A 19112-nucleotide genomic window follows, 5' to 3' on the forward strand; every position below is an offset into this window, starting at 1 on the left:
TGTATAGGAAAGACGTAAGACGCGCCTCAAGCGACGCCGCGCCCCGTCGCCGCCACCGCGCCGCCGCCACCTCGTTAAATTACACTGAGGCGGCGTGGCGGAGACGTCTCTTGCGCGCCCCGAGACACACGTCTCATAAGTGGGAACGCTGCCTAACGAGGTGGCGGCGGCGCGGTGGCGGCGACGGGGCGCGGCGTCGCTTGAGGCGCGTCTTACGTCTTTCCTATACAAAATGTACTGAGGAGACGTTTTTTAAATTACACTGAAGCGGCGCGGCGCAGGCAACTCAAGCGACGCGCCGCTAGCAGACACAACTCGAGCGTCACCCAGGGGGCGCGCCGCTTGATATACAGGATGTATTATTTTATCAGCAACAAAAATATGTGATGATATTGAATTAAGGCAAAACAGGACATATAAACGCTCTCCATTATTTCCTCCCTGGTTTATACCTATGTACTTATTATTATTATCAATATCTGTGTCGCACGTCACACCGTTTTGCTTTTTTGGCATGTTTGTTTTTACTAACGCAAAGACGACGGAGTGGTATAAGTTTGACGTGTCTGTCTGTCTGTCTGTATGTCTGTGTGTGTGTGTGTGTGTATGTCTGTGGCATCGTAGCTACCAAACGGATGAACCGATTTAGATTTAGTTTTTTTTTGTTTGATAGCTGAATTAGTCGGGAGTGTGCTTAGCCATGTTTCGTGATAATCGGTCCACTGTGTCGGGGTTTTTTTTCTATTTTTTTATGTTGTGGTTAGGTTATTAAAGAAACAAGTTGAGCCTTTCAGTTGGTCAAAACGGCTTAATTTAATTTGCCACAAAGAAAGACGTGGTATTCAAAACTGAGATCAATTATTAGCCAAAATATCGAAACGGTCCGACACAGATTATTTCATCATTATCCTGATTGAGAGGAAGTTTTTAAGAAATCTCGATTTTTGTATTTTTCATTAAGTACGCAGGATTTCTCGCCTGAGCAGCAATTGTCCTTATCGCATCAAATTTAGGGGCGGGGTTTTAGTGTCTAAATTCGTACACTGAAATAAAGTGATGATACTACATATATAATTTGATAAGAATTTATTTTTAAAACATTAAATAATAATTTGATACTATATATACTCGACATTCAATGACGATATATAACAGAATTTTGCACAAAATAGGCTCACCCCTTTGATGTTAAAAAGCCGCCACTTCAAAGCAAATGAACCGCACACGAGCAGACGACATTGAATTCTATTGCGCGGCGCGAAGGTCGAAAGCCGCGCCCGCACCTGGCCGTGTAGGTAGCCAAGAGGCTGCACACGTGTGCTTTTTCTTTGAATTCGCCGACGACGCAGCTGTGAACGCAGGTGCAGCCTTCTATCTCTTTCATTTATATTTCTGTTTCAACGGTTAGCCGTTTGCCAGCCGGCAATGAAGGTTGTTTTTTATAACCGAGTTAAAAAAAGGAGGAGGTTCTCAATTCGACTGAATGTTTTTTTAGGGTTCCGCAGTCAACTAGGAACCCTTATAGTTTCGCCATGTCTGTCTGTCCGTCCGTCCGTCCGTCCGTCCGTCCGCGGATAATCTCAGTAACCGTAAGCACTAGAAAGCTGAAATTTGGTAACAATATGTATATCAATCACGCCAACAAAGTGCAAAAATAAAAAATGGAAAAAAATGTTTTATTAGGGTACCCCCTACATGTAAAGTGGGGGCTGATTTTTTTTTTCATTCCAACCCCAACGTGTGATACATTGTTGGATAGGTATTAAAAAATGAGTAAGGGTTTACTAAGATTGTTTTTTTGATAATATTAATATGTTTCCGCAACAAAATCAGCCTGTATAATGACGCATCGCGCCGTGTTTTCGCCTCTTATGTGTAATTTAGATTGCGCCCGCGCCCCGTCCGCGCCTCGTCCTCGCCACGCCCGCGCCCCGCCACGTCCGTTGTGTTTATTTTAGACGTAAGACGCGCCCCCAGGCGGCGCGGCGCGCGCCACGCCGCCGCCACGCCACCTGGGGCGCGCCTTACGTCCTTCCTATACAAAATGTACTGAGGAGACGCTTTTTGAATTACACTCAGGTGGCGTGGCGCCGACGCCCTTTGCGCGCCCCGAGACACGCGTCTCATAAGTGGGAACGCTGCCTTAAATTACACTGAGGCGGCGTGGCGGAGACGTCTCTTGCGCGCCCCGAGACACACGTCTCATAAGTGGGAACGCTGCCTAAAAAAAAATATATTGATTTGAAAATAATCAACCTTATAGCATAATGGATTTACCCAAGTTTGAAGTTAAGCGACACAATTGCCCCCCAGTCGAGATTTGTCCCTGTACCTTAATAGGTTTATTATATTCTGTATTGCTTAACTTGCCATTTCGAACTTTTTTGACGACGAATGTCTATGTCGACTGAATATTAGAATTACTTAGGGAAATATCTTGAGATTATACAAAAACCACATATTACAATATGCTGTCATGAAGGTAATATAAAATGGCATTGTTAGCGGTTGTTTGTTCGACAAGAGTCCCGCTGCGGGACTCGTCCGATAATGCCAGTGTGCTCAGCAAACAAGCACGTAAGTTACTGTCTGGGGCTGGAGTCTGCTCTTATATTGCTGTTGCCTCCCAAGTCGATAGCTCCGGTGTACCAATGTAACTGACCACGATATCCTAGAACATAACTAGCCGGGTCCACACAGAGCTAGGCACGACGCGAGGCAATGTGCTAACGCGGCAAACGGCCAATGTATTATACCTGCCCCAGCCGAGGCAGGTTGCTCGGCCGAGCAAAACGCACGCACTGCAGGCTCGTCTACATAGCTCGTTTGCCACGCGACGTGCCTTGCTCTGTGTGGACCAGGCTATTGAAAGTGCAATTATACTAGTTCTAATGAACGATTGGGTTATTTGTGCCTATTGGATTGGAAGTGCCATGTATTCTGAATTCCGACTATTTGCGCGAGCGCCTACCATTCAAGATCTAGAATGAACTACGTACCTATCATACTCTCGAAATCCATAGCAGTGTTAAAAATAATGTGGTGTCATTTACGATCACGCTTGCTGCTGAATTTGTCAAATGTAATTAACATGACTATTTATAGCTATCCGTGTACACGTTTATAGTGGTACCCCTAGGCGTACGACTTGATAAGTTTCTCGAATAACATTCTTGGAGTGTAGACACTCGCCTTCTGGCTTCAGCGCAGCTATTACGTCGGAAATAAGTATTGGCGTTCTTAACGGCCCGGACTGGTCCATTTCAGTTGTCTTCGATGAAATGTTGTTCTACACGGTTCGTCTGTTTTGTAGAAGCTTCGATGCTGGCTCACGATGTATGAAAAAACTTACAGTATAACACATATAGTACGTTGCTCCTGGAAAGTTATGTATGAAAATCTGGGCATAATTAATTTGGGCATTTTGGGCGAAAACTTAACATTCGTTAAAGAAAATTGCAGCAAAGGACCAACTTTCGTGATGGATCACGCGAAAACTAAACAGAAGTGTCAATGAATGATTTGTAGTAAATTTATTAAGGATTACTTTACTTCGTTCCTACGCGCTTTTTCTGTATCTTCAACAGGTTTGTCAGAAATCGAGAAAAACCGAATTTTCGGCACTTTAAGGGAGGGTAGAGGGGTGACGCAGAGGGGGGAGGAGTAGGGAGGGTCGATGAAAAATAACTTCGGTCTATAACGTACATATTTCAATTTAAAAAAATCTTCCATTAATTATGCCGTAATTTTAGCTAATTTCCCCGTACTAATAGTTCAGTTCAGCCGCAATTCTTATAGGGTATGTTTTATATTTAGTATTTACATAATTAATAATTTGCTCACGACATATATCGTGAACACATGAAAGTGGTTCGTCGAATTATATCACGCTTAGCATCAGTACCGAGAATAAACATGGAATGAAACATTTCTGTTATCTTATGCTAATTAACTAATGTTTGCAGTGGTTACATAACTTCCAGCATATTCCTCGATTTCTTGGAGTGGTATTTTAAATTTAACTATTTCCAGTATCCCGTGTTGTCTTTGCGGCAATGTTGGAATAATTGATTCCTGGAATATTTCTCGGGGGTTTCGTTATACAAAGTCCATATAAATGGAGTTGGTCTAACCAGTTTCGAAAGGGTTCTCTTCTTGCATAAAATAACTACATAGTTCCTCATAATAGGTATACGTAATATTAAATTTATACCTCGAAAATACAAAGCTCGGTCTAGTAATGTAGTTTTCGTTTTAAGAACTACCACCCGAATATTAGAAATACACATTTGTTATCTTTTCTTGGTCCCGATTTCTTATTCCATTCCAAAATCAACTAAAGCAAATCACCGTAAGTAACTTACAACTACAGTAAACTCATAATCATAAGTTTCCGTAGCAAGTATTGCAAAACATTCTCGCTTGAACTATTTCTGAGCGTTATGGGCTAGAAATGTACAGTCCTTCCGAAAATCGGAGCCAAAAGTTATTCAAGGTACTAACAAGTTAATTAAAAAAAAAAAAAAAAATTAACCTTAACCTTAATAATTAAACAACCCTAACAAGTTAATAATTAAAGCAATATTTCATAAAGCCCTTGTTAAAACTTGTCGTTCGTCGCCCTTTCGTTATGAAACTTATGAATGACATTCACAAATTCATGTTCATTTAACCCTTAATTTATTATCTGGAACTCTGTAATATCTGAAATGATTCACAGTAAATTCAATTGACCATTAACAACTCGTATACTCATCGTACAGTCATAAAAATGGATTTTCCTCGTTGAAACGTATATTATGTTGATAATTATGAACGCGAACGGTCTCCGTTGATAATTAAATTGGATTCGTGTTGTTCTCTCTGTAATCAAGTTATTAACTCCAATAAGGGTTTTCATTCTGATCGCAGTACCTATGTATTCGTAGTACTCGTAAAATATGTACAGCTTACTTCAGGGATTTAATAAATCTGTTCATTAAATGAATATGGCTCTCAATATTTGCATTCATTATTCATATACTATGTTTAATATTTAACGATTATTTAGATAAAAGATGATTATATTATAGGGCCTATACATAATATATGTATTATATACTTATGTATTACATATATTATGTACAGATTTTTACCCAGTATTGTAGGATATTCGTGGTCGGTATTCAACAATAAAGAAGAGTTACAATAAAAGTCGCCTAAGTTATGTAAATATAACGTCAAACTCAAACTAAATCGTTCAACATTTCTTATATCAAAAGGAAAGTTGATAACAATGAAAACGTTTCTGCGAACGGCCAAAATGGAACGTCCATTGAAGTTGAAGACATTAATGATCGGGAACTGGCGGCCGATCCTCAGATACTCGCAAATAACCGATCTGAATGAAACGGCCGCATTAGCGTGGCTAGAGATTCCGAATCGAAACTACAATGCCAATGTGATACCAATTCAATATCATTGCCAGTGCATCACCCTTGCACACAATTAAAAAACTTAAATCTGTCCTCTGGAACTAGCGACATCTGCTTTCGATATCATTTTGATACGTCAATAGCACATTCCAGAATAAGTTCTGGGATGTACGCTCGGTAATTTCCGCCGTCCCGCCAGCCTGAGGTCATATTCCAATCATTTACGTAACACAAGCAATCCAGTATAACGCCCGCTTTCCCCCAGTCCACCAGTTACGGATCCTTAGATCACGACTAGCCTGGTTTATCTTAGTATTTGGCGTTGGGAATACAGGGCCTGCAGGCTTCGTTAAAATGCAACGCGCCGGATGTAAACGCCAATGCGCGCTTACACGACACACCGACTGAAAAATACCTCCACTACATACTTTTTCAACATTTTTAATTTCAAATCCTGCCAGCCGTTTCGTACCTACTGCCTTTCCTACTGCCGCCAGTCAGTTTTCTGATATATTTAAAAGAACTATGCCATTTTCTCTAATTGATGAAAAAAGGTTTTATAATTTAAGTGTAGCAGAGCGTGTCGGGCCACGCTCAGTGTAGAGTTCCGTAGTTTTTCGTATTTTTCTCAAAAACTACTGAACCTATCAAGTTCAAAATAATTTTCCTAGAAAGTCTTTATAAAGTTCTACTTTTGTGATTTTTTGTTACTTATTTCGCTGCGACGCGGTAAGGTAACTGTACCATATTACGGGAACTTAAGACGTTTCCTACTTTAAGTGAGGATTGAAACAAAAATGCGAGGTTTCTAGTGGTGTTAACTATTTTATTTTGAGGATAAGTCTTCTACAATTGATTTAAGACACTATTTTGCATCGTAACTTTTAATTTATAGAAATTAACGTTGTTTTACTAAACCCTTAGTTTGCCCATTATTCCGGGATACAATTTTGGTATGGCTTTAATTCCGGGAGTCGTTGTACATTATTACGGGATATCTTTAAAGTCCACTTTGTTGAAGCATAATGTAAAGAAACGAATTAAAAATATTGTTTACATAAATATATAATGCACATATCGTTTTGATAAATGCTTATACAGAGTGTATTTTTTATAATTGGCAATATTTTGGTGAGCTGGAATGGGAAGGGAAATATGATATTTTACGGTATAACGATTATATGATATAACGACAGGGTGTTATAAGTTTCACTGTATGTCTGTCTAATGCATCGCTTTCGAATGGATGAACCGATTTTGATTAGTTTTTTTCGTTTGAAAGAGCTTGAATTAATCGAGAGTGTTCTTCTTAGCCATGTTTGATGAAATAGGTTTAAATAGGTACTATTTTATATTTATATATGTCTATCCTATTATGTATTGTCCTCATGTAAATTTTAGCTTTCTAGTACTAATGATGATTGAGCTAAATCGTAGACGTACAGACTGGCTGACGGACAAACCAATATGCGGTATAAAGATTTTTAGCTAACTAAGGAAGTTTCAAAACTTAATATCCGGGTCTCTGTACCTTATTTTATGAGTTTATATATTTTAATATACTTTATATAAGTATACCGGAATAAGATACACTCATATAAAGTCGTGTACTTAATTACGGCAGTCAAAAAAAGGCTATATTAAAACATAAACAAGATTTTTTTTCTTAGTATATTGGTAGATTATATAACAATTACACTCAAAACATTGAAATAAATAAACTTTGTGCTTTAATTTTATGAAATAAAACAAATTTAATATTGATGCCACAGTCTAATATTTCGCACGTATTACTCAATGAGTATACATTTCGTATTCAATTATGAGATTAAAATCTAAAAAATATATGTACCGTAATTATGTCACTATAATCTGTAATCTTTACTTAATGTATTTACATCAAATATATAAATATACTAAACCGTAAATAGTAATAGGACACAAAAACATTACGGACTGTGTTTCCGTTATTCCGTGATACTCCCGCAATTATGTACACCTCGTCAAAATGGTGTACATTATTCCGGGAGCGGGCATTTTAATAAAAATATGTTTTAAATTAACTTGAAAAGATGATATAAATGTCTTTTAATAACTATAAGACAATTATGATACAAATTTAATATCAATAAACTTACCATCATCACAGCAAACCCTTACGAAGTTCCGCTGCCGCGTTGAGCTCACCGTCAAACACGCCCATAGAAACCACTGCGTGGTTGCGACTGACGCATTTGGAGGTACCTCATGGCTTCAAAAGATAAGATAAATATCCGAAAATCGACTTTTTCGGTTCTATTTGATCTATAGTTAATTAAATACTGCATTAACTTAAGATTTTACTGATAGTTTCCTTATTTTGCGACAAAAACCAAAGTATCCCGGAATAATGCACCACATTTTACTATCCCGGAATAGTGTACAGATACCTTATCCTCTTTATTTTTCTTTCCTCTCAGCTGTGTAACTTTGCCTGCCAACTTGAAATTTCTTATGAATAATTTGAAATCGTCTCGTATAATACACCGATCCGAACCTTGGCCCTATTGGAAAATATGTCTTTTAAAAGTTCGACTTAAATTTACATTTCGAAGCTCTTTGCTTATTCAAGAATTATTAGACATAAAGCTCAAAGCTTATCGTATAGTAATGTGACTAATCCGTAGAGCTTGAATATTGAGATGATGAGTTGATTCCATGTAATAAGTATTATTTATGACGTTTTTTCTCACTATTATAAATGATACACTACCAAATCCGTGAACGATCGACTAAAACGTTACCAAAATCCTCACCATCTGTATGTTTCGTCCTCGCTCTCATTCAAATCTGAATTGAATCGCGAATCCTTTCCATTTGATCGTGTAGCTCATTAATTGATCTCGAATATTCAACTAGTGCCGAGCTCGTCGGTAACACAGGATGCCACGTATTTATAAGGGTACCTAAGCGCGTATATCGAGTACCCAACTACGAGTATATCGCTTCATTGTGTCCCATACGTGACTGCGTTTATTTGCTATTGTTTAAACCAGCACTAAAGAGCACAATGACACTCGAGTACTCGTATTAATTAACAAGCTTTTGTCAACATTGGCGCACATAAATATCGTTATCGATAAATTTATTCATAACTCTTTATAAATACGCGGCTCAATGCGGATTGGTAAAAATACCTCTAGCGTGCACAATCCCGTTTTGTTATGAAAATATTTTAATCAAAGTAGACAAAGCGAGAACTTATTTGTATTCATAACCAAAACTTCAGTTTAATTTTGTCATTATTATGTTGATGTAGGTGTAAAAATAAAACTTATATAAAACGTCTGTTTAATTTTGTATCTTTCAGAAGACAGACTATTATTATCTTATTAAGACTTGTCAATCATTTTTGAATAATTCTATTTCCCATGCGCTGACATATATGTATTCAACGAGATAGCATTGAACATCTACTCAAACAAAATATCTTGCTTGTCATCTCAATGTACCGTTTCACTACTCGTACTACCAGTCATTCGAGGTTCGTACGAGGCTAAGGCGGAGGCTCAAGATATATAGAAAGGCGTGGAAGGATCTTGTAGAGGCCCTATGTACCTATGGGGTGCCTTAAGACATTCAAGAACAACAACAAGACATTCATGTTCAGTTATATCGCACAGGTCACGTGGGCGGCTGCGGCATCACAGACGAGGTGGTGCAGTGGATGGAGCGCATCCAGAACTCCGGTGTGGAGGAGGAGGTGTCGCCGTCCCCGCCCGCGCCGTCGGTCAACCCCTACCCGCATCACATGCCTTCTTCGCCCCCGCCACATCCTAACAGCTTGAGGGATGATAACCCAAGGTAATAAGAAAACCTGGTACATACCTACTAAACTAGTCACCAATGCATTGCTTACAAATGGGCAATTAAGTGTCTAAGATAGAGAATTCCGTAAGGTAAAGGTACATAAGCTCTTTAGTCGCTTCGAATTTGCTTTTGAATACAATTATTTTATGACTATTATGTCTGGCGAAATACGTAGGCAAACACGAGAGTTCTTGCTTTGTGGCGGTCTTCTCCATATTGACCTTCTTACTTGTAGATTTTATCCGATTTGCGAATAGATAAAATCACAAAATTTATCACATCGACTTGCTTCGCCCAAAACGTGATGTTTCACAGCCTTCATATTATGCATACCTACTCAAACCCTTCAAATCAGAGCAAATAAGCAGAGAAATTTTGTTTACCCCCGTTAAAACCTACATTAACTGGCACAGCACAACTCAATTCGCCAAGCTCATTTACTTACTAATTATTCATAATTTGCTAATTAGACCGAACTACCCTCGTAGCAACACGTTAGTCATCGGCAGGATTATGCTAAACGCAATGAGTTAATTTTATACATCGCTGACTTCGTGTGTAGTCGAGATAAATTCTGTCACACACGCTCTGTAGTCTATCACCCACCGTAATCAACTTTACAACCCATTGCTCGAGCATTTAATAACATTAATGTGTAATTTTATTACAGAACTTTTATTTGTTGAATAAACAGCAATAAGCCGCTTTAACTATTGTGCTCGTTTTTTTATTAACCTTGTCGTAGCGTACTCAATTAATAACAGTACGTATGTAAATGTTAGCATTTTTTAACAAATTATGTATGACAACTCAGTACAGCCGTTAAGTTGAAGTTACTCATACAATCCGACACACATTTTGGATTTTACAACAGATATGTGCATAGCACTAGTGTTCCTACTGTAAAACTACACACATCCAGCTCGAAAAAATGTAGTTCCGTTTTCCGTATGTGTTCATTTTGGCTGTGACATTGTTATCTCACAATAAACAAGTATTGTATTGTATCAACTGTGCTAACAACAGCTCTGATTGATATAGTTTGTCTTTACATCATTTATGAATTGTAAATTAACTGACACATCACCAGGTGGGTGCAATGGGGGGAATTGTATGCAGGGGCATTTACAATTATACAAATATACACTATACATATGGGACCTTTATTTTGTTATGTATAGGTACAGAGTAGGGACTCTCTGCGGCTAGGCTTTCGGCTATGCGTGGTCTCTTGCGGTTTCGCATAACTTGCGTTCTCGCGCGAGAGTCCATACTTAAATAAGTCGCACTCAGGTCTCTCGCACTAGGACGCAAGTTAATTGTGCTTACCACCTAGCCTGGTCTACCTTGAATAGAATAGAATAAACATTCATTCGTGAACACAGGCAAGACAAAATACACATAATAACAACAAGACAGAAAGGAATGAAGTGCCACGAAATGGCCTCATCTCAGCGTGTTGCTGGTGACTTTCAGCGCTGATCTTCCGATGAGACCATCAAGTGAGAAAGATTCACGGAGGGTAACAGACAGAAGAATTACAAATCACATACAAGAACGTGGTCAAACAGTTAACCTTGATAATCAATATCCATGTCCAGGTTTTGGGACATGCAGTACCACGACAAGTACTCTCGGGCGGCGAACAGTGGACACTCGCGTTCGCGGCGAGCGACCAAGGAGGCGAACCGGACCAGCTGTTCGCTATACATACAGACGGACCCGCTTATATGGCGGCACGTCAGAGAGGGGTTTCCTGATGTGAGTACTTCAATTATTATAATAATAAGATCAGCACCGATAGCATAGTCGCGCGCTAAACTATAAAACGTCAGGCCGTCCTATCATAGTAACATGCAATAAAATATTTTACGTAAATTAAATATTTTAGACCTGTCCAAAGACCTGATGTAAACACGAAACTAATAATCAATGAGAAATAATTTGTCGGGATTCAATGTTTAAATATGCGTTTTGATGATTATTTTATTTTTATGTTAAGTACAGCGGAAACCACAGATATGGTATCGTAATACCACTAATACCTACTGAATGCTTAGTGCACAAATTGAAGAAGAATCGTAACCGTAATTTATCTGATGGTACGCAACCAGAAGTCTTTCAACTAATTTGCTCTTGGATGACTAATATATTAAGGATTAATTCGGTTATCCGGTGTTTAAGCGAGACAGCGACGAACTAATTTAAGATCGCCCAATTCGTCGTAAGTCACCATCCATTTGCAACATCTTAATAACAACTTTTTATTATTTATAGCACCGGGACCCCAGCAAGAAGGCCGAAGTGGACATGAAGACCCGCGAGGAGCTACTCTCATTGATCGCGCACCACGTGACTGCTGTCAACTATATCTACAAGAGCACGCGCTTCGACGGGCATATGGAACACAGGAACATACAGTTTGAAGTGCAGCGGATAAAGGTATGTCTATCTTTCTTCGATATATGATAATATTAGAGCTAACCTTTCGGAAACGTCGCTCTATGTGTTCAGAATTGATATTGAAACATCCTTTTGGAAAACATCAATACCGTGCAGAGTTCGTTCGAGTTTCAGTTAGGTACGTTCTTGACGTTGCTGTATGCATGGTTGGTGTATAATTTAAAATTTTCTTGGCAAACGGTAACCGCAGAAAAAGCTTAACGGCTGTCAGTGCGACATTGGCTATCTTGAATTTGGCTCAGTACTCTAACCTTATTTATTGCTTTCAATGTAACAAAAGCGAGAGTAACAGGCTGTTACCGCTTAAAACTTGATATCGTTATAAGGATAATTGAAGTACTGTTGAAGGACTCAGGTAATAAGTTGTTATCATATTATAAAATTAGAAATCTAGTTCAACCCAAATCAAGTAGATTGACACAGAACAGAATATATGAACCGTTAACGTAGAAGTATCGTTATCTGTCTCTAATAATGATAATATGCGATCGTGCCGTGATGCTGCCAAGTTTTCATATGCCTCAAACTAGTAGGTAAGTCTTGTAACTAATTTACATACATGGGAATAGTGCAAAAATAATAATTGTGTGTAATTTATTATTATGTAAGTGCGTACTAACAACAATGACCTCAGTTGGCCCTTTAAATAAATGAAGTTGAAATTGAAAATTTAAAAATACTCGAAGCATTAAAACTGATCCCCTAGATCCTAGACAATTAAATTTGGTTTTCTCAAACATGCAATGAAATATTGTCTTTACGTTCCTTAAAATGGGCTGGGAAGTATCGCTTTTTGGGCGCAACAACTCGAGAGGACTGTAAAGGGATTTCATATTATTTTTTAGGCCTAGGCCTGCAAAGTAACTTTTTTTTATAAAATATTGTCCTTTAGAGCATTTTTTTTTATTTCATTGTATGTTTGAGAAAAGCACTATACATGCCTCGGCGTGAAAACGGATTTCCGGCCTCGTATCCCTATACCCACTTGGCCAGAAATCCTCATTTTCCCGGCCTCTGATGTAATGTACTATTGAGATGCCCTTTATTGTGTTGAAAAAACGTGCATCACGTGTAACAGCGCTATCCAAAAACTAAACGTCACCCCACTTCAACTCTTCAACTATTACATTAACTAATCTCCCCAATCACTTAAACTTTTATTACTACTACAGTACCAGCACCGCTTCTACCCTCACGCTATATTTCGACTACAGCCAATCTCGATCTTATACTTCAGTGGAGTAAAGTGCACAGAATACAAGACTGATGGTGACACGGTTCGGTATTACGACTTACAACCCATTCTCGCGTGAGAAATGCTCGTACATCGCGCTCCCCGTTTACTTTAATGCCTTACTTTAGATTGTATTCACTTTGTAATTGTACTTATCTTTTTTGTAATAAAGGTAAATAAGATGAAGCAAAATATTTCACCCGAATACAATTTAGTAAAGTGCCGTTTGCCATTATTAAAGTGAACGTAATCCCTCAGTCGGTAACAAATATTTTAGTATTATTCAAATATTTGAAAATCTGAGTGCTTTTGTTGAGTCAACCTAGCTTATAATTCGATGCTTTGATCTTATCAGACAATTGAAATAATATTTATAACGAGAGAGACGAAATAGTAGTTTATGCAACAGGCGTTTAAAGGAGGTCAAAAAAGACGAGTGGCGTAGGTAACAATTTGAGGCGAAGCCGAAAATTGTTATTAAGGCGCCACGAGTATTTTTTGACTCAGTTAAACACCGTTGCATACAATACTTTTTCTACGACCATGCACTTACTTTTGAATAGTTTTCTAGAATAACTTTCGTGAAATTCGCACTGTTTCCTATAAGTATTTTCACTTGTCCTCTGCAATATTTCTGCACTCACCCTGTCGCTCGCACTCCCCCGCGCCGCCGCCCGCCCCCGGCCGGCGCCCCGCGGCCCGCTATATCCCTTAACGGCTCCCTAACAATGCTGTAAGAGCTATATCGTATGCGTGGGTGCGCGGGGCGCCGGCCGGGGGCGGGCATCTTTTATGTAGGGTTTTAACGATCTATGCACGACACGGTAAATGACGAATAACAACACGGGAGTAGAAAAAGAGTTTTAACTACAATTTAGTAGTAACTAATTTTTTGCACTAATGATTTCGACATATTTGATTCTTTTTACTGGAACGCCTGTGCCTAGAATAATGAATTGAATTATTTATTTCAGGAATATGAATACACCTTAATGTTTCAAAAGAACTATATCTTTACACTATACAAAACTAACCCATTTTGAAAACACACTCACACTCTTTTAGGTTTCATAGCCAGTGATTGAAATTAACTTTTTGTGCACAGATTGACGACTCCGAATGCAACCACCACTACGGCAGCGAGACGAACCAGTTCTGCCTAGAGAACATCGACGTGTCCAACTTCCTGAACCTGCACTCGCTCGCCAACCACGAGGACTTCTGCCTCGCCTACGTGTTCACATACAGGGACTTCACCGGGGGCACTCTAGGTAACCAGTTACTGAACACTTTACAGTGAGACCTGTCAGTTCTGCCTCGAGAACATCGACGTGACCAACTTCCTGAACCTGCACTCGCTCGCCAACCACGAGGACTTCTGCCTCGCCTACGTGTTCACATACAGGGACTTCACCGGGGGCACTCTAGGTAACCAGTTACTGAACACTTTACAGTGAGACCTGTCAGTTCTGCCTCGAGAACATCGACGTGACCAACTTCCTGAACCTGCACTCGCTCGCCAACCACGAGGACTTCTGCCTCGCCTACGTGTTCACATACAGGGACTTCACCGGTGGCACTCTAGGTAACCAGTTACTGAACACTTTACAGTGAGACCTGTCAGTTCTGCCTCGAGAACATCGACGTGACCAACTTCCTGAACCTGCACTCGCTCGCCAACCATGAGGACTTCTGCCTCGCCTACGTGTTCACATACAGGGACTTCACCGGTGGCACTTTAGGTAACCAGTTACTGAACACTTTACAGTGAGACCTGTCAGTTCCAGCCTAGACGCCAACGTGCCCAATTTCCTAAACCTGCCACAAAGACTTTTGCCTCTACTACGCGTGCATCTACTGGGACTTAATCGGGGCCACTTTGTGTAACCTCTTACTGAATACTAGCAGTGAGACTAATTATTAGTTATAACTATTTAAACGACATCGACTTGTTCAATGTTCAACCTTTTGAAATGGGCGTGTTTCCTCTAAATCAGACAAGAAGGAGCTCGGTAGCCAACCGCACTAAATAGGATCAATATTAAGACCTACACTCGAACACCTGAGTTTATCACTGATTTAAACTTACACGATTATTACACATAATTATTTTAAAAATCGGGACTTAATCGCGTATCTACATATAAAACCGACCTCCAACGTTTCAGGGACGGTGTTGTCCCCGTGGTCTCGGAGAAGACTGCCTTGTAATCACATCAACACCTTCTGACAGCCGCGAGTCGAGTCATACGCGATTAAGTCCCGATTTTAAAAATAATTACCGGAGTTTATCTTTACTATAAAGTTTTTATCGCCATTTAGAGTTCAGACAAACACAAATATTAAACTTGGACAGGAAAAACAGCCATAAATATGACTATGCTCCTCCGACAATTACTATAATGATATCCGAATGGTATTCAAACGGTTAAACGGTCATAACTTTCATGTCAATTGCTTAGGTAAATAATTCACTTAGTGTGTGTTTAATGAAACGTCGTAAATTAACTTTCTTGTAATGAATACTTGTACATGTTTCACAGTGGTGGCTAATAATTTATTCTGGCGAGAAGAATTATAATTATAGGTAGATTGTGTTATTCGATGATGCAAAGATATGTCAAATCTAATCTTTAATTGTACGAAATCGAGCACGCGTCTCCGAAAATGAAACAATATTTATCGACTCCTGTCATTGAGTTTAGCATTAAGAGTATCACTTTCGAAGAAAGCATCATTAATGGGCGAGGAGATTATACACGTAGGTAGATAAAGTACCTAAATATTCTCTGAGACATCATTATATTCAAGTATGAATCATGTTACTCAGAACTTCAGACACATACAACGTATCATTGTTTCTGTTTTCAATTATCGTCTTAGACTGAGCTTCATGAGTCAGACTGCGGGATAAATTCACATTTTAACAATCGACAGTCGTTAAACTTGTGTATAAAAATTAAGCATAAAAAAGTAAATCAGTTTCTTGTTGACTTCACTGTTTTTTCCTTATAGTCAAGGTCGTGCGTTAGTGTGTTGGTCTGTAGGTACGTTACATGCCTTGCTTCACGATGTATGATATGAAAAAACCCCGCCAAGTGACAAATTTTACTTATAAATTTTACTTATTTTTTTTCTTATATGTGTAGTATGGCAGATTTCGTGTTTCTATATCAACGAGATATGATAGCTATATATAGGTATGTTTTTGCAACATAAATTCACTACTTTTTTCCGCGTAAATCCAGTTTATTTTTTCATAGTTTAAATACTGAGTAACATATGGCTTTAGTTAAAATTTGATACCTCCACGCGTTCCCGACATAAAGGATTTCATATAGGGTACCGTTTTGTTTTTTCTTTTGACGTACGGCACCCTAAAAATTACTCGAGAGTAGGTACTTGAAACTACATATGAACAGTTTTTTAATACTACATGTACGTAACATTTTGCCATGCCCGGGTTCTTTTCTTTTATCGCGACAAAATCTGTCCGCGCACGACGAGCGTTTATCGCGAGCTTCATACGTTCGCAATTTCGTCGCCGTAGTCTGATTTATTTACTCTAAGTATAAGGATTTACGACTCGTTTTCGCCAGATAAATATTTTTCTTCGAATCTCAAAAGAATTCCCTCAGACGCTTGAGTTATATTTCAACAAGGCAATCTGCAGACAACGGTATCTCAGCGAGTCTCTTTTAAATACGAGCGATTAACTTTAGGTGTCAAATCTATCTCAAATGTTATTCGAATCGAAATTTTCGTCCTCTGCCGACTTTCAAATTCGACTGGCAATTGAGTTAGTTCAACTTTTTAATTTTATAAGTTTCTTTATTGAATTTAGTTATTTCAGGTACTATTCTTGTTACGTTGTTTATTTAGTTAAACCGTTTTTGTAATGGATGTTTATTTATCTATGTATAATCAGTGATGTTAATTAAAACAGTTAGTTGACGGGTATATAAAGAAATTAAAGAAGTTCCTGGGCTTTGTTGAACTAGGTATAATTTTAAATAAACTAGTATGTTATGCCTAATCATAAGGTCCTAAGGCACTGGTCCCACTGCGAACTAGTAAACTATGAGCTATCGGCTATAAAACGAACAAAAGATAATCACTTTTGTGTAAATAAAAGAGACACGGCGATGTTTATAATTACTCGCCCAGCGGTGAACTGTCAATATCGCCGTGTCTCTTTTATTTGCATGAGAGTGCTTATCTTTTGATCGTTTTTATAGCCGATAGCTCATAGCTTACTAGCTCGCGGTGGGACCAGTGCCTTAAAAGAGATCATTGAGGGCAGCTACCATAATACATGCTACCTTCATAATAACTTCATAATTGTTTGTTTGTCCCAGGTCTAGCATGGGTCGCAAGCGCGAGCGGTGCGTCCGGCGGCATCTGCGAGAAATACAAGACGTACACGGAAACCATAGGCGGCATGTACCAGAGCACCAAACGGTCACTCAATACTGGCATCATAACATTTGTCAACTACAACAGCCGTGTGCCGCCGAAAGTCAGCCAACTGACGTTGGCCCACGAGATCGGACACAACTTCGGCTCACCGGTAAGTTTCACGCTTACATACATTGTATATATCTCGCAACCTTAGACAGAGACGGAAGGCATATAGCAGAGCACCAAACGCTCGCTCGACACCGGCATCATAACATTTGTCAACTACAACAGCCGTGTGCCGCCAAAAGTCAGCCAACTGACGTTGCCCCACGAGATCGGACACAACTTCGGCTCCCCGGTAAGTTTCACGCTTACATACATAACATACATTGTATATATCTCGCAACCTTAGACAGGGACGGAACAGAAGGCACAAGTCACAACCATACACGGAGACTGAATTTATGTACCAGAGCACCAAACGCTCGCTCAACACGGGCATTATAACTTTTGTTAACTACAACAGTCTCCTGACGTTGGCACTCGAGATCGGACACAACTTCCAGTAAGGTACAGCCAAATCTCAACTAGGGGGCAAATGTAACTGGTCCATTTTTTCCATGTTTTACAATGTTTGCATTATTAAATAGAGTGTCCACCGGTTATATATGATAGGCGTGTTCAGTGGATACATGTAGAATTCAACATCATAGTTTAATAATAAAGAAAACGGATTAGTTACAATTGACCCCCAGTCGAGATTTGCCCCGCTGTACCTTATAAATTCAAATTACCTTTATTTACTTCAACCACAGAATATATAATAGTACAAGTCTATAGTGCTTCAACTAAACATTACTTAGTTTCTAAATTTGACTTTCTTTGTATTTTAAAAGCGAGCTATAAAATTATTTGTTATTTTCAGCACGACTACCCGTCAGAATGCCGGCCAGGCGGCCAGCAGGGCAACTTCATAATGTTCGCGTCGGCCACGAGCGGCGACCGGCCCAACAACAGCAAGTTCTCCGCTTGCTCCAAGGGGAACATCAGTCAAGTGCTCGACGCTGTACGGGACGGGAGGAAGAGGAACTGTCTCTCGGCCAGCCAGGGGTCGTTCTGTGGGAACAAGATTGTGGAGTTGGGAGAGCAATGCGACTGTGGTAAGTTACCCTTTAAATATTAGAAGTCTAAGAGCAAGTTTTCTGCTTGCTCCACAACGTCAGTCAAGTGCTCGACGGATGCAAGAGGAACTACCTTTCTGGCAGCCAGGGGTCATTCTGTGGGTACAAAATTGTGGAGTTGGGAGAGCAATGCGACTGTGGTAAGTTTGAGAAAGAATATGTCACAGTTCAGAAGGCTTCAAGAAGCATAAACTAACGATCAAAGAGATGCAAGTTCTCCGCTTGCTGCAAGGGCAACATCAGTCAAGTGCTCGACACTGTACGGGACGGGAGAAAGAAGAACTGTCTCTCGGCCAGCCAGGGGTCGTTCTGTGGGAACAAGATTGTGGAGTTGGGAGAGCAATGCGACTGTGGTAAGTTAGGTTAGGTCACAGTTCAGAAGGCTTCAAGAAGCATAAACTAACGATCAAAGAGATGCAAGTTCTCCGCTTGCTCCAAGGGCAATATCAGTCAAGTGCTCGACGCTGTACGGGACGGGAGAAAGAGGAACTGTCTCTCGGCCAGCCAGGGGTCGTTCTGTGGGAACAAGATTGTGGAGTTGGGAGAGCAATGCGACTGTGGTAAGTTAGG

General features: G+C 39.6%; 1 protein-coding gene across 1 annotated transcript in view; it reads left to right on the top strand.

Moving 5' to 3' along the window:
* LOC125242569 (disintegrin and metalloproteinase domain-containing protein 10) overlaps positions 1-19112 on the top strand; it is a 137003-nt gene that overhangs the window by 98581 nt on the left and 19310 nt on the right. Inside the window, exons 5-10 of the mRNA XM_048151344.1 lie at positions 9077-9257; positions 10865-11024; positions 11541-11705; positions 14066-14231; positions 17319-17530; positions 18287-18521. Of these exons, the coding sequence (XP_048007301.1) occupies positions 9077-9257; positions 10865-11024; positions 11541-11705; positions 14066-14231; positions 17319-17530; positions 18287-18521 (1119 nt within the window). The remainder of the gene's footprint in view (positions 1-9076; positions 9258-10864; positions 11025-11540; positions 11706-14065; positions 14232-17318; positions 17531-18286; positions 18522-19112) is intronic.

This window comes from Leguminivora glycinivorella, chromosome 3, assembly GCF_023078275.1.
Source record: "Leguminivora glycinivorella isolate SPB_JAAS2020 chromosome 3, LegGlyc_1.1, whole genome shotgun sequence".
NCBI lineage: Eukaryota > Metazoa > Arthropoda > Insecta > Lepidoptera > Tortricidae > Leguminivora > Leguminivora glycinivorella.